Source organism: Cnephaeus nilssonii (genome assembly GCF_951640355.1).
Source record: "Cnephaeus nilssonii genome assembly, chromosome: 1".
In the NCBI taxonomy this organism is placed as follows: domain Eukaryota; kingdom Metazoa; phylum Chordata; class Mammalia; order Chiroptera; family Vespertilionidae; genus Cnephaeus; species Cnephaeus nilssonii.
The window spans coordinates 27879490-27897001 of NC_137072.1; the positions used below are offsets into that span (position 1 = coordinate 27879490).

General features: G+C 40.2%; 1 protein-coding gene and 1 pseudogene across 2 annotated transcripts in view; both read left to right on the forward strand.

Annotated features, from left to right (window-relative positions):
• Positions 1-4096: 4096 nt before the first annotated feature.
• Positions 4097-17512, forward strand: part of FAM107B (family with sequence similarity 107 member B) — a gene marked incomplete at its 5' end in the record, with an annotated part of 259485 nt that continues 246069 nt past the window's right edge. The window contains one exon of the mRNA XM_079768515.1: positions 4097-4507. Within this exon, the coding sequence (XP_079624641.1) occupies positions 4097-4507 (411 nt within the window). The remainder of the gene's footprint in view (positions 4508-17512) is intronic.
• Positions 9857-17512, forward strand: part of LOC307102131 (transmembrane emp24 domain-containing protein 10-like) — a 105557-nt pseudogene continuing 97901 nt past the window's right edge. The window contains exon 1 of the transcript in view: positions 9857-10105. The product of the transcript in view is annotated as a transmembrane emp24 domain-containing protein 10-like (transcript). The remainder of the gene's footprint in view (positions 10106-17512) is intronic.

The following is a 17512-nucleotide window of genomic DNA, read 5'->3' on the forward strand; positions in this document are numbered from 1 at the left end:
TCATTGATGTTGCAATTATTTTAAAATTTCTTGTAATGTCTTCTAATCTATTCGTATTGCTACACAAGGGAGGAAGGAGCTTGAACGTTGATCAGGAGCTCTGTGAATGCTGACAGGACTTAGCAACCACACTAGCAAAAAGACTCGTTCACTTTAACTGGCAGGAAACTTTCTGCTATTATGTTGGATCCTAAATAGACCAAAAGACCCTATTACTGGATACTGACATCCACACAAGCTACTCTTATTGGTTTGTTAGATAGTTCATTATATAGTTTAGATAAGAATTGATTAGACAGTTCCTTAAATAGTTTAAGACCCCACCTTAATTTTTATTTTATTTACTTATTCACTTCTTTATTAATTTAATTTTATTCATTCATATTTTCATTTTATCTATTAATTTTGTAGCAGACATAGAAGGATATAGGAAACCTTTGATTTCCATAATTAGACCTTCAATAAATCACACATTTTCAGACCTATTCTTAAGTTCCATTGTACTGCTGCCCAAGTCAAGAGCTTCTTTGGAGTTCTACTCTGCAGGCTGGCTTTTCCCCCTCATTAATTAATAATATTCTGTCTCCTTTTTGTTCTACAGGAGTTTGTTGAATTTTCTTGTATATTAATGGTCTCTTTCTATTTTTTGTGTTGTGGATTTAAGCCTTTAAAAAAAATCCATTACTGTTATCTTAATGGTTTCTTAGAAAGGGAATGATATGAATACATGTGCTTACTTAGCACACAATATTAAACCTGAAGTCTCTACATAACTTCTTTTTAATAGCTGTATAGCAATCAGTTGTATAAATCAGTGTTTTTCAACCTTTTTCATTTCATGGCACAATAAAATAATTACTAAAATTCTGCAGCATACCAAAAATATATTTTTTGCAGATCTGAAAAAAAGGTATAATTTTTATTGATTTTTAAAAAAGTATTTACCTACCCTTTTTGTTCTACAGTGACTTTTTAAAAAAACTGGTGCCTATACTTGTATATAAGGATTTCTGGTACAAGAATTAACTAATCAGATGCAATCTTATTATGTGACGTGACCAATAAGATGCAACTCTATTATATGATCTATATATTTACGTCTCAGGACAGGGCATTAACACTGGACAGCTATTGTTGTGTTGACTGTTGTCATTTATTTTATTTGACAGTCTAAGGGAAAAGAAGTCAGTGCCACTGACTAACTAGTCAGATATTACATGTTTTAAAAATTCTTGTTGCACACTGGTTGAAAATTGCTGGTATAGATGTTTTCTTATATATTAACTTGTCTTCTACTGATTAACAATAAAATTTTTTACTCCAAATACTGCTGTTATGAACATTTTTTTGACATAGCTCTATGCACATACATATTTGTAGAATAAATTCCTAGAGGCAGAGTGATGGATAGAAGGTTTTTGGAAAGTTTCTCTTTGGCGTGTGTGTGTGTGTGTGTGTGTGTGTGTGTGTGTGTAAAGTGATATTGCATAGTGGTTAAAAGCATGAACTCTGGGGCCAGGCTGCCTGTGTTCATAATACTAGCTCTCTTCCTTACCATTGCTGTGACCTTGGGCAAGTTACTTAAGTTTCTGTGTCTTGTTTTTCTAATGAGTAAAAATGAGAATTAATAATATCACCTTTCTCCTAGGGTTGTGTGGATTAAATGAGTCGATTTGCTGAGATTCATGTCTGATAATAAACACTCAATAACTATTACTTGCTAATGTTATTATTCTAGGTGAGGCTTAGCAACCACACTAGCAAAAAAGAGGCCACTGTAAATAAAAAACAATGAAAAATAAAAGGAAAAGAAGAGAAAGAAAGAAAAGAAAAGAAAAAAAAAGACTTACAACTGCACTAGTGAAAAGACACACAAAAACAACGAGTCACATTTATGGTGGGCTGGAGCAGCACTCTGGGGAATGCCTCTGGCATGACCTTTGGTGGAGATAAGGTAAAACCCACACAGGGCTGCAAATGGGGACAAGAAGAGAGATACAGCTGAGCTCAGGGAGCAGTCTACCAAATGTGGCCACTTGAGAGTGGCATTGTTAACTGCTGTCCCTTTAGTTTGACACGTAGTTGAGTGAATAAATGAGTGAGTAAATGAGTGAGTAAATGAAAACAGGCTTAAGAATTATTTTTTTCTTCTCTTAAATTCCTTCCTAACATCCTTAACTCTTCAATAAAGTCTTTTTACAGCATAGTTTTACTGTAAGCATGCTTGGGAGGGAGGGGACATGGGAGAAGTCACAAGTGAAAGAAGCATCATGGAGTCACCCTGTCTGAGGTCACAGAAGCAACCAGGGCTGAAAAGAGGCAAATACAATTTCTAGGGCTCCCTAGGAACACTTGTGCTAAACGCCTGGACTTCCTGCTGCCCTATAGGACTGCTCATACTTGGGTATTAAAAGGAGAATGATTTTTCAATACTGGAAATTCTGGTAGCACATTGGCTGCTACATGGTATCCTCTAAGTAAGTGACAGCTTTTAATACATTATTTCTAAGTTTTGGTAAAGATTAAACTAAAGCCTGCATTTGATGCTGCATTTACTCTTTCTCAACTCATGTGTGACTTCTTGTGTAATGGATATAACAGCCTATTCAAGACATATTACAAGTACAGATGTTATGTTGATAAGATGATTTCCAGGCCGAATGAGACTCAAAGACCAGATAGGGTAGGAGGAATCTTGGGCTTTTAACTGGCCCTCCTCAGTAGCTTAACCTTGCTTCCTGAAATTCCAAAGAATCGGTTACTGCTTCTGTAACACGGGATTTAGTGTTATAATATCTACCACCTGTCTGGGCTTAAGAGCACATCGTTTTTGTGTGTGTGTGTGTGTGTGTGTGTTTTTTTTTAAATTAAATTCTTTACTGTTGAAAGCATTACTTATGTCTCCTTTATCCTCCATTGACCTCTCCTTAGCCACCCCCCAGCACATGTCCCTGTCCCCCTACTGTCGGTTAAGAGCACATCTTGATATTAAATTAAAAGAGAGAGCAACCAAGTAAATTAGAATGAGTAATATACCCTGAAATCTTGACCTAAAAGTCACTATTAATGGTAAAACCATTATAGTATTGTATTTCTCTAACATTCCTAGCAGATGCTTGGCTAAGGAGAAAAAAAAAATACCCATTTTGAGCACTGTCTTAGAATATGGCTATAATTATTATTTTTCACCATTCACATATTAATGTGTTGAAAAGTAGAAGACATATGTTCAAAAAGGTGTTATTTTTGGAAATTAATATATACAGTAGGTGAACAGAACACACATTCACCCATACATAATACCTGTGTTAATTGTTCATGGGCCCATTTTATTTGTGTTTTTCTTTTGGTGTTGTTGAAAATTAATCAAGGACACAGCATGATAGTAAAAAAGCAAGTTAACAAAGACATGTTATAGTTACCAGGAGGGGCAATTGTGGATCCTGAACCCAGGAAGTTTGAGGCAAAGATTCAGGAAAGATCCAGAAAAGTCCTTGTGACATCAAATCCAAACTTGGATCTCTCCAGACAAAAGATTCAAGTCTGCCTCCCATTTTAATAATGAAATAGCTGCCAAGGTCGAGGATCCTCTTGGGGGTCTTCATTTGTGATAGATATCTGGGTGGGGTTGTTTTGTTTGGAGGAATAAATATTTGAAGTGGGTAACTGAAGAAGGTTATGCGGCTGTTATGATGTTATTGATACACAGGCTGACGCTATTATAGTGGATACTATCAGGCTACATTATCTTTATGCCTCCAAGGTAACCTGAAGCAACTGTCTATTGACTTGGCACTGCCTTGCACTGAAGCGTTTGCCCTGCCTGGGGACTGTAACCTGAGCCAACCACATACCTCACAGACAGCTTTCTTTAGCAAAATCGTCCAGGAGGAGCGCTTTCGAAGGGTGATGGCCACTGAGTGACTCTCAGGGAGGGTGGCCTTGCCATATTCTAATCTATTTAGGGGGAGCTACTAGAAAGTCCTTCTCTTCAGGCAAGGAAATAGCTATTTACAATAAGGAAACTGGAGGTGATCTGAACCCCTGGAAATTTTTCTTTCCAAAACATGAACTTTGTCGTGTTTCACTGCAGGTCATGTCCACATGGAAAACAAGGCTCGCCAAAAGACTGAAATCTCCATCTAGAAGGATGCATCCATTTCCATGTTCAGCTCTGCTGGCCTGTTTTGGGAATACGAGGGAGAATGCTCCCTGCGATCAGCCCATAGTGCCTGATACTCATTCCACCATCTATGATCAGCCCATGGCGAAAGCATGTCGACACCCAAGTCACCCGAAAGGGGAAGAAGGGACTCCAGAGAAAAGGCGAGATTCCGGCACCCATTTAGACAGAAATGGCAATGCAAATCGGAATTCAAGTAACCACACTGCTGTCCAGCCTGCTGAGATCTTTGCGGATATGCCTGGGTCTCCAGATGGTGAATTGGACTGTGAAGTAGTTACTTTTCAGACTTCTATCCCCAGACCATCAGTTATTGAAATGCCAATGGTGAGTATTCCCAATGATGTTATAGAAGAAATGGTTTTGGAGGAGAGTTCTGATAATTTGGTGAATGTCTTCAGGGAACAAAGTTGTTTAACATTATAAGTAAATAAGACATTGAGGGGAACTCTTACTAGTGAGAGGAAGTGTCTAAAGCCTCATAAAGTTCTCAAAGGATGTGGAGGGAGGCAAGGACAATAAGCACTGGGGCCTTAGCAATCACCAATATTGACCTTTATTTAACTGCCCATGGTGCTTCAGAGCCAACAGTGTCTCAATAAAATATTAGGGGTGATATCATCTGGAAAAGCTCTTTAAAAAAAAAAAACTGGCCTGTGAATTTATATGAAAATGCACACTATGCGAGTTGGATTATAGAATTTAAGAATTTGCCTCTATTTAAAATAAATCGGGTGATATCAAAGCAATCTGGGCAAATTTGGAAATGATGATCACTGAGTGTATACAGAGCAATAAACAAATGAACTGTGTGATGCAACTATTCATAATATGGGTGTTTCTGTGATTGTTTTCTGAGACTTAAAGGCAGGAGAAAGAAGTTGTTTGAAAAATATAGTTCTGCTACTTTTATAAGGCAGCATCTTCAGTTATTTACCTTTTTTTGGCATTACTGAATTTTAATTGTTGGATATTCTGATTGGATTGAGCTACACAATCATTTCAAAGTTTTTGGTAATTCCAATTTAGGGAGGCAGAGTAGAGGCAGGGTTTCTTGAATGATGTTTTCCAAATACCAAGTACCTCTTGAGCATTTTTTGGTCATAGTCCTGGCAAAGAGCTTAGGACTAGACTTATATAACTGAGAAGTCTTTGAGGATCCATTACTAAAATATTATAATGGAAAAATAATACTTTTCTTTAACAAATCATTTTTGTTTGACTTGCTGACTTGAATCCAAGAAGCCTCATTAGCAATGGAAACTGCCAAACAATGAAGACAGGGTTAAAACATAATTTTAAAAAACAGTTTCATTTGACAGTCTACAAGCTTATATAAAAGGATTAAATGAACAGAGAATTTCACCAAGCCCTCTGTTATAGCAAGAACTGTAGTATTTTTTCTAGTACCACTCAAAAATGTGTTCAGTTTTCACTTTAAGGTATTTTAGTAGTATTCTAGTTAGCTGAGTGGAGGTCAAGGCCAAGTTTATATTTCTTGCATGTTAAATGAACTAATGATGTACTTGTTTTAATGCACTGAATGAAGACTTTCTGTTGGGTAAACATTCTAGCAACCCAGGACCTACCCTTTATTGCAAAGTACAGCAGCAACTACAGAGGGTTGATTTGATTTTATCTTTGTTTTAGGGGCATGTGTGATACAGGGCCTTAAAGTAAATATGTGTACTCAAATATAACCAATTAAACATAGCGAGGTAACATGCATATTTATTGTCTACTTGGCATGAGCAAAGCCATGGATAGATGACAGAGTTTAGATAAGCCTTATGACAGAAGTAGCCCTAAGGTAAGGCTAAATAGAAGTGTCCCAAAGAGAGACACATAAATGGTTCAAAGGAGGTTGGAGGCTCTGGAAGGTACATTGTAAAGAAGGTGGAATTTGAGATTGGTCTAGAGAGAAGGTTAGGATTTTTAAAGGCAGAGATGAATGGGGAGGACATTTCAATAAAAGAAAATTGTATGGCCGAAACCAGTTTGGCTCAGTGGATGAAGCGTCAGCCTGCGGACTGAAGGGTCCCAGGTTCGATTCCGGTCAAGGGCATGTACCTTGGTTGCGGGCGCATCCCCAGTGGGGGGTGTGCAGGAGGCAGCTGATCGATGTTTCTTTCTCATCGATGTTTCTGGCTCTCTATCCCTCTCTCTTCCTCTCTGTGAAGAGTCAATAAAATATATTTAAAAAAAAGAAAATTGTATGCATGTATATAAACATAACCAATGGACGTAAAACTCTGGGGGGTGAGGGCATGTATGGGAGTGGGGTGGGGGGGCAATGGTAAGATATGTACACATATAATACCTTAATAAAAAAATTTGAAAAACAATTAAAAAATAAATAAAAAAAAGAAAATTGTATGAACAAAATCCTCGATGTAGGGGTATGTAGTATAGCAATAGGTACATCAGATTGGCTAGATTGGAAAAATACTGGGAAAGGTAGATTGAGATCCAAAGTGAGATGCCTTGAGTGCTATAGTGAAAAGTTAATTCATTTGGCAGTGGCGACACTGAGAATTTTGAACAGAGAAACATCATGCTTGGGATTTCATTCTGGGAAGATAAAAAGGTAGAGCCATGTAGGTTGGATTAGAGTTGGGAACACGAGCTGAGCGGCCACTGAAATAATCTCAGCCTGAGGAGTTACAAAAATAAATAGTAGGAGGGTGAGATAGGAGGGGCAAAAAAGGGACTCATGTGGTAGCAAATGCAGCAGTTGACTCTGGGGTACAGACTAGATAGAGAGGGTGGTGAAATCAAACTGGGAGTGATGAAATGAAAACACCGCAAAATTAAGTGCCAGGGTGTGTGGGAAGAACTAGTCATGTGGGCATGGTAAATGGGCATCTAATCTAGTTAAATGCAAGGAGCTAAAATTTACAGAGCTCTTGCTATTTGCCAGCCATTCTTCTAAGTGCTTTACATACAGTATCCCAGAGGTACATTTTCTTATAATTCCCATTTTACAGATGGGGACTTTGACACTTAGAGAGGGTAAGACTTGCTCAAGGTCACAGAGGAGGGATGTGATAGAGCCAGGATTGCAGCCCAGGTCTGTTTGATTGAAAAGTCTGACCTCTGAATTATAACAGGCTTCTACTGCTCATTATTATTTGTGTGGTGTTTGAGGATTTCCAATCACATTTTCATATATGATCTCGCTTTCTATTCAATCAAATTTAAATTCCATTGTGTGTATATGTACATATTTATATATAAATGTATTTTTGTGTATAATAATAATTACTATTTGATTTTTCTTAATTTGCTTAACCTTTTTGATCTTAGTTTCATGGTGTATCACAAGGTGGAAAGGGACACTTTCATTTGCATCCTGCTGATGACAAGGTTTTGTTGATGACAGTGTGGGACTGCTTTGAGATCTTCTGATTAAAAGTGCCATAGCCCGGTCCAGTTTTTTCACTACCTAGTAATTTTGCTGTGACATGTTTCCACTCATTAGATGATAAATGAGCTTCTTTTATTGTAATCTTGGCTGATGGCAAAAATATTTCCCTTTTGGATGCACTGATCCCCATCATTTAAGCTGCCTTAGTAGAGGCAACAAATAATACTTTTTTCACTTTTTGTTGTTGAGTTCAGCCTCAGAACATAACCATAGCTAAGAAATGGGGACAAACGAGTCCCTCTATCCATCTTTAGCTAACTGGTGTTCAGATAGGAGGGCGATTCAATTAAATTTGAAACAACATCTGGTCTTAGAGGAAAAGCTCAAGGTAGAGAAGCCAAGTGAACTAAGTAAAAAGGGGAAGTTTCTGTATGTGTAATTATGTGTGCATGTGTCTATTTATAAAGTGATGCTGATTAGTCTTCAACCTTTTTAGGTAATATCGTCCCTGTTTCAGGCGTGAAATCAAGGTGATCACAATCCTAAAATTAGAATGTGTCTTATATCTTCTGATTATGATTTTTTTCTTTCTTAGTAGTGTGACCATTGAAGTGTCTTATAATTGGTAAGGTCATAGAGCCAATGAAACACAGAAGTATGCTATTTATTTCTTTTAGCCAAGAGTTATGTGTTCTTACTGTGCACCAGGACAGCACTAGCTCCAGGGAAACAAAGATGATTAAGACACAGTCCCTGAAGTTGCTCATTTCTGGTGGGAAATATAGTTAGGTAAAGAGGCAATATCAATGCAGAGAAGGCTTATGGGTCAACACTGGATGCCACAGGAGCACATGAAAGAGTCTCCCATCTTAGCCTTGGGAAGACAGGGGAGGCTGAAATATATGGAGGAGAATGGGTTTCTTCCTTATCTATCCTAATATATAAAAACCCTGTGTCCGTCACGACCAGAGGCTCAACCAACCAGAAGTCAGTCCTGCAGTCAGCGCTGGGTTGCCGTGGCACAGCCTGCTATGGCAGCAGGCGCAGTGACCCAGCACTGACTGCTGATGGGGCTGCGAATCAGGCCTGGAGAGAGGCCTGAAGAGAGAAGCAGGGTCTGATCTGTAGCCTCTGTGGCAGCTGTTGATCAGCACTTGCCTCTCTCTTTCTCTCTGGGCCTGGCCAGCAGCCGCGCCTCCATTTCTCTCCAGGCCTAAACCGGGGCTGCTGATCAGCCCCATCTTTCTGATCAGGCCCTGTTGATAGGCCCAGAGATGCTGACTGGCATAGAAACTGACCAATCAGAACCAAATCTGGGTCAACTGTGAGGAGCCAATGGCTGCCTAGGAGGCGGAGCTTTTGATGCTGACTGGCATAGAAACCAACCAATCAGAACCAAATTGGCCGGCAGAGGAGGGCAGTTGGGGGTGTGATCAGGCTGGCAGGGGAGCAGTTAGGGGGCGATCAGGCTGGCAGGCAGGCGAGTGGTTAGGAGCTAGCAGTTCCAGATTGTGAGAGGGATGTCCAACTGCCGGTTTAGGCCCAATCCCACAGGATTCTATGCCAGTTAGCGTCTCTGGGCCAATCAATGTTTCGCTGTGGGATTGGGCCTAAACCAGCAGTCAGACATCCCCCAAAGGGTCCCAGATTGGAGAGGGTGCAGGCTGGGCTGAGGGACACCCCCCCCCCCCCCCAGTGCATGAATTTCGTGCACCAGGCCTCTAGTATATATATAAAAAACCAGTGACTGGAACTCCAGAAGGACCAGAATGACTGGTCCCTATGACGCCCACAGCGAACCGGCCAGATCAGGGGGTGGGGCTCGCAGCCAACCTCTTGCAGCCCCTCTCCCTGGCCAGCCCCACCCTGGATTGGCCTCAACCACCCCAACTGAGGGCAGGGCGGACGGCCAACAACCCCATGGCCCTTCCCTGTGGCTGGCCTTGCCCCCGATTGGCCCACCCCACCCCGATCAGCCTGCAGCCCCTCACCCTGCTGGCCCCGCCCTTGATAGCCCCTCCTACCTCAATAGGGCAGAGCAACTGTGACTGGGATCCCAGCCTCACCACCACCCAGACAGGCCTCAGATGCAAATTGGGACCCTATAGCCACTTTGGACAAAGACCTGCTACCACAGCTGCAGACACATGGACACTGAGACTCCAGCCATCCTGGCTGCAGGCTCCTGTGAGTCCAGAGCACGTTCCCTTACCACTGATCTGCCACAGCGGCGCACAAGCGGGCCTCCTGCTGACCTGCAGCGGTCATGCCACCTGGCCCCCAAGCTCCTGTGACTGACTCTTGGCATGCACATGCATGGGGCTCCCACTGACCTGCTGCAGCTACACAACCCAGCTCCCAAGCACACCTGTGATGAGCAGGCCTGTGACTCTGACTCTTGGTCCAGGCATGCAGAGCTGCTGCCGACTCATGGTGGCCACACCACAGGCCCCCAAGCATGCCCGACTCTGATTCTCAATGCGTGCAGTACCCCCACCGATACGCAGCAGCTGTGCATCTTGGAACCTGAGCTCTCCTGTGACTCTTGGGCTCAGGTCCCTGCTACTTGGTGCTTGGACCCTTTGATGCTAGTATCTATGGGAAACAGCGAAACCATCCCCAAAGGAAAGAAAAGGAACTGAATGAAACTGAGGCATGCAATATGTCATAAAAAATTAAGAGTAATGGTTGTACAGTTCATTAACAGGATGAACAAGAAAATGAACAACATATGTAAGAATCAAGAAAAAATCAAAAGTGATATCGCTACAATAAAAAACATGATGGAAGGTTTCAAGAATAGACTAGGAGAAGCGGAGGCCGGAATTAGTGAGTTAGAAGACAAGGTAGAGAAAAAAGCCCAATCTGAACAGCAACTGGAGAAAAAATGAGAAAGCAGGAGGAGAGCATAAGGGACCTTTGGGACAAGATGAAATGAAGTAACATATGTATAATAGGGGTGCCAGAAGGACAAGAAGAACAGGAAGAATTAGAGAACCTATTTGAAGAAACAATGACAGAAAACTTCTCTGATATGGGGAAGAAAAAGTCACACAAGCACAGAGTTCCAAAAAAGATGAACCCAAAAAGACCCACACCAAGACACGGTATAAATACAATGGCAAACATTAACAACAAAGAGAGAATCTTAAAGGCTGCAAGAGAGAGACAGAGAGTTACCTACAAGAGATCTCCTATTAGATTATCACATGATTTCTCAACAGAAACACATCAGGCCAGAAGGGAAAGGGATGAAATATACAAAGTGATGCAAAGCAAGGGACTGAATCCAAGAATACTCTATCCAGCAAGGTTATCATTCAAAATTGAAGGTGAAATTAGCTTCACAGACAAAAAAAGGCTAATAGAATTTATCACCACCAAGCTGGCAATGCAAGAAATGCTAAAGGGACTGTTGTAAAAAGAAAAAATAGAAAGGGACCAAGGAACACAGGCATAAAGAATAAAAATGGCTACAAATAAGTACCTATCAATAATAACTTTAAACGTAAATGGACTAAATGCTCCAATCAAAAGACATCAAGTGACTGAATGGATAAGAAAACATGACCCATATATATGCTGTCTACCAGAGACCCACCTCAGAACAAGAAATTCACACAGACTGAAAATGAAAGGATGGAAAAATATTTTTTTCAGGCAAATGGTAATGAATAAAAAGCTGGGGTAGCCCTAACCAGCTTGGCTCAGTGGATAGAGCGTCAGCCTGCAGACTGAAAGGTCCTAGGTTCGATTCCGGTCAAGGACATGTACCTTGGTTGCGGGCACATCCCCAATAGGAGGTGTGCAAGAAGTAGCTGATTGATGTTTCTCTCTCATCAATGCTTCTAACTCTCTATCCCTCTCTCTTCCTCTCTGTAAAAAAATCAATAAAATATATTTAAAAAAAGCTGGGGTAGCAATACTTATATCTGACAAAATAGACCTCAAAGTGAAGGCCATAACAAGAGACAAGGAAGACCACTTCATAATACTAAAGGGATCGATACAACAAGAGGATATAACTCTGGTTAACATATATGTACCCAATGCAGGAGCACCAAAATACATAAAAACAAAAAACAAACAAACAAACAAAAAACAACTTCTGGAAGATATCAGGGAAGAGATTGTCAGCAATACAATCATAGTAGAGGACTCTAATACCCTACTAACACCACTGGACAAATCCTCTAGGCAAAAAATCAGCAAAGAAACAGTAGATCAGATGGACTTAATCACCATCTTCAGAACATTTCACACCAAAGCTACAGAATATAAATTCTTCTCAAGTGCACATGGGACATTTTCAAAGATAGACTACATATTGGGACACAGGCAAAGAATCTCCAAATTCAAGAAGATTGAAGTCATATCAAGCATCTTTTCAGATCACAATGGCATAATTTTAGAAATCAAGTACAATAAAAACAATCACAAAAATTCAAACACTTGGAAACTAAGTAGCATGCTATTAAACAATGATTGGGTTACTAAAGAGATCAAAGAAGAAATGAAAAACATCCTGGAAACAAATGACAATGAAAACACAACAATCCAAACTCTAGGGACACAGTGAAAGCAGTCCTGAGAGGAAAGTTCACAGCATGGCAGGCCTACCTGAAAAAACAACAACAACAAGCAATTATCTAACTCTGCACCTTGAAGTATTAGAAAGAGAGCAACAGCAAAGCCCAGAGTGAGCAGAAGGAAGGGAATAATAAAGATTAGAGTGGAAATAAATAACATAGGGACCAAAAATCAATACAAAAGATCAATGAAACCAAGAGCTGGTTCTTTGAAAGTATAAACAAGATTGATGAACCTCTAGCAGGCTCACCAAGAAGCAAAGGGAGAAGACCCAAATAAAATCAGAAATGAAAGGGAATATATCCGAAGAAACTAGAAACACCAATTAGAAAGGATATATGCACCCCTATGTTCATAGCAGCGCAATTCACCATAGCTAAGATTTGGAAACAGCCTAGGTGCCCGTCAGCAGATGACTGGATCAGAAAACTGTGGTACATCTACACAATGGAATACTATGCTGCCATAAAAAAGAAGGAATTCTCATCATTTGCAGCAACCTGGGAGGAATTGGAGAACATTATGTTAAGTGAAATAAGTCAGTCAATGAAAGAAAAATACCACATGATCTCACTCATTTATGGATAATAAAGAACATTATAAACTTGAACAAAAAGATAGATACAGAGACAGTAAAGCATCAAACAGACTGTCAAATTACAAGGGGAAGGTTAGGGAGAGGTGGGGGAGATAAGAGATCAATCAAAGGACTTGTATGCATGCATATAAGCATAACCAATGGATGCAAAACTTTGGGGGGTGGGGGCATATATGGGAGTGGGGTGTGGGGAGGGCAATGGTAAGATATGTACACATATAATACCTTAATAAAAAAATTGAAAAAAAAAGAAAAAAAAAAAAAGAAAAAAAAGGGATAATAAAAAAATAAAAATAAAAGTGAAAAAAAAAAAAAAAAAAAAAAAAGAAATGAAAGATGTGAAATAACAACAGACCCCATAGAAATACGAAGAATTGTAAAAAAATATTATGAGCAACTCTATTCCAACAAACTGGTCAACCTAGAAGAAATGGACATATTCCTAGAAAAATACAACCTTCCAAAACTCAATCAGGAAGAATAAAAAATCTGAATAGGCTGATAACTATGGAGAAAATTGAAGCAGTAATCAAAAAACTTCCACCAAACAAAAGCCCTGCACCAGATGGCTTCACAGGGGAGTTTTATCAAACATTCAAAGAAGAACTAAAACCTATGCTCCTCAGACTATTTCAAAAAATTCAAGAGGAAGAAACACTTCCAAGCTCTTTCTATGAAGCCAGAATTACCCTAATCCCAAAACCAGATAAAGACACTACAAAGACAGAGAATTAGAAGCCAATATCTCTGATGAACATAGATGCTAAAATACTCAACAAAATTCTAGCAAATCGGATCCTGCATTACATTAGAAAGATTATACATCATGACCAAGTGGAATTTATTCTGGAGGTGCAAGGCTGGCACAATATCCGCAAATCAAGAAATGTGATACATCACATAAACAAATTGAGAGATAAAAACCATATAATCATATCAATTGATGCAGACAAAGCATTTGACAAAATCCAACACCCTTTCTTGACAAAAATTCTCAGCAAGGTGGGAATAGAGGGATAATATTTCAACATAATAGAAGCCATATATGACAAACCTATAGCCAACATATTACTCAGTGGGCAAAAAGTAAAACCATTTCCCCTAAAACAGGAACAAGACAGGGATGCCCACTCTCACCACTCCTGTTTGACATAGTACTGGAAGTGCTAGCCATAGTGATCAGACAAGAAGAAGAAATAAAAGGCATCCAAATTGGAAAAGAAGAAGTAAAACTCTCATTATTAACAGATGACATGATATTGTACACAGAAAACCCTAAAGACTCCATCAAAAGACTAGTAGACTTAATAAATGAATTTGGCAATGTAGCAGGACACAAAATTAACATCCAGAAACCTATGGCTTTTTTATACACCAATAATGAAAGAGAAAGAGAAACTGAAAAAAACAATCCCATTTACCATTGCAACAACAAAAAAATTAAGATACATAGGAATAAACTTAACTAAGGAGGTAGAAGACCTGTACTCAGAAAACTACATGATGTTGACAAAAGAGATAGAGGAAGACATAAACAGATGGAAGAACATACCATGTTCATGGATTGGTAGAATCAACATCATTAAAAGGTCCATGCTACACAAAGCAATCTATAGATTCAATGCAATCCCCATTAAGATACCATGGCATATTTCACAGACCTAGAACAAACTCTCCAAAAATTCATATGGAGTAAAATAAGTCCCCGAATAGCTACAGCAATCTTGAGAAAGAAGAACAAAGTTGAAGGGATCACAATACCAGATATCAAGCCATATTACAAAGCCTGTGTTCTCAAAACTGCCTGGTATTGGCACAAGAATAGACATATAGACCAATGGAACAGAACAGAGAATCCAGAAATCAACCCCAGTCATTATACTCTATTAATATTTGACAAAGGAGGCAAGAGCATATAATGGAATCAAGACAGTCTCTTCAATAAATGGTGTTGGGAAAACTGGACAGATACATACAAAAAAATGAAACTAGACCACCAATTTACACCATATACCAAAATAAACTCAAAATAGATAAAGGACTTAAAAATGTAAGATGGGAAACCATAAAAATTTTAGAAGAATCCAGAGGCAGCAAGACATAAGACATATGTCATAGCAGTATCTTTACCAATACAGCTCATAGGGCAATGGAAACTAAGGAGAAAATAAACCAATGGGACTACATCAAAATAAAAAGCTTCTGCACAGCAAAAGAAACCATCAACAAAACAAGAAGAAAGCCCACTGCATGGGAGAACATATTTGCCAATGTTATATCCGGTAAGGGTCTAAACTCCAAAATTTACAGGGAACTCATACATCTTAACAAAAAGAAGATAAACAATCCAATTAAAAAATGGGCAAGGGACTTAAATAGATAACTTTCAAAAGTTGACATACAGAAAACCAAGAGACATATGAAAACATGCTCTAAGCCACTAATCATCTAAGAGATGCAAATCAAAACGACAATGAGATATCATCTCACACCTGTCAGGATGGCTATCATCAACAAATCAACAAATGATAAGTGCTAGGGAGGATGTGGAGAAAAAGGAACCCTTGTGCATTGCTGGTGGGAATGCAGACTGGTGCAGCCACTGTGGAGAACAGTATGGAGTTTCCTCAAAAAACTAAAAATGGAACTCCCATTTGACCCAGTAACCCCACTTCTAGGAATATATCCCAAGAAATCAGAAACACCAATCAAAGGACATATGCACCCCTATGTTCATAGCAGCACAATTTACAATAGCTAAGATTTGGAAACAACCTAAGTGCCCATCAGCAGATGAGTGGATTTAAAAGCTGTGGTACATCTACACAATGTAATACTACTCTGCTCTAAAAAGGAAAGAACTCTTACCATTCGAAACAGCATGGATGGACATAGAGAGCATTATGCTAAGTGAAATAAGCCAGTCAGAGAAAGATAAATATCACATGAGCTCACTCATTTGTAGAATATAATGAACAAAAATAGATACAGAGAAACATCGAACAAACTGTAAAACTTCAGTGGGAAGGCAGGGGAAGGCTGGAGGGGGTGTTGTAGGAGATCAATCAAAGGACTTATATGCATGCATATAAGCAAAGCCAATGGACACAGACACTAGGGTGGGTGAGGGCATGTGCTGGGGGGTGGGGGTGGTTAGGGGGAAGTCAATGTTGAAAAAGAAGACGTGTAATTCTATATGTAATACTTTAAACAAAGAAACAAACAAAATACAACTAAACTAGAGAACAACCATTATTCAGAACCACCTGAAATCTAGCTGACCAGAAGTCCTACAACTAAGTATAAAAAGAAGAAGCCACATTGAGCCTGGTAGGAGGGGTGAAGATGCAAATGGCTGGTCCCATACCCTTGTATGGTGGATAAAAAGAGGGAGAGATATCTCAGCTTCAGAGGTGTCCCATAAGTAGCAAGGGGTCTCAGCCCCACACCAGGCCCCCTTGCCCAGGGTCTCAGTGCTGGGAAGAAAAGTCCCCATAACTTCTGGCTGTAAAACCCAGAGGGGACAGAGGCTGCTGGTGATCCATACAGTTCCTCTTAAAGAGCCCACACATGGATTTGCTTGGACTCACTCCTTCTGAGTTTCAGCACTGGGGCAGCAGCTCCAAAGGCACCAGGGACATATGAAGAGGAACTAAACTTTCTGGCATCAGGATGCAAGCTTGATGGGCAGCTTTCTCCCAGACAGAGTGCTGGTAGAGGCTAATGTTCTTTTTCTGAGCCCTTACCCCAAAGAGTCAGCAGGTTGCCATATCAGTCTCTATCAACCTGCCTATCACTATTTGCCCTGCCCTAAGACCCCAACCCACTAACTTGTGGGCCCACTCAAGCTGTTTCCATTGGTTTTTCTATACAAATGACCTGTCATGGCTCATGCTTCAGATTTTCCTAAAGTCTCTCAAACCAGTTGTATCTGGTGTCCACAGGCCTGGCACTAGCAGCAGCCAGCCTTGGTTCTTGGCTTGGCTTCATCTTGGCACCTCCATGCCTACCACAAGTTGTAGCCATCTGCAGATCACTTTGTAGCTCATGCCAGGTGGCCTGGGGCAGAACACAGGTGGTGGCTGACCTTGGCCTACACCTCCTGGAAGGCCTAAGAGCCAGTGCACCCAGTGGATAGTTTCAGACCCTGTTGAAGCACCACCACCCAACCATCTCCTCAAATGACACACTCAAGGAGCAGACTTCATGGGCATTAGAGTCCTACTTTGTGGTGGGCCCCTGCACAGCTGATCTGTCGCAGCCAGTTCTTTCAGCCAACTGGCCTTGGGGTAAATCCCTCCTATTGACATGCCAACAGTAATCAAGGCTCAACTAGAAAAGGAGGGTGTACATATTCCACAAGCGGGGGCGGCGGGGGGCAGCTCAGGTGAATGGAGAGACTGTGCCACTGATACCTACAGGATACCTACTAAGGTAGACCACTCTACCAATCCTAGGGTACATAGCAGTTGTACCTAATACATAGAAACAAACACAGGAGGCTGCCAAATTGAGGAGGCAAAGAAACATGTCCCAAATGAAAGAACAGAACAAATATCCAGATAAAGAACTAAATAAAATGGAAATAAGCAGTATACCAGATGCAGAGTTTGAAACACTGGCTAAAAGGATGCTTGATGAACTTAGGGAAAGAGTAGATGAACTTTGAGAGAACTTCATCAGCATAAAAAAGGACATAGAAACCATAAAAAAGAACCAATCAGAAATGAAGGCTACACTAACTGAAATGAAGAATCATTTACAAGGAGTCAAC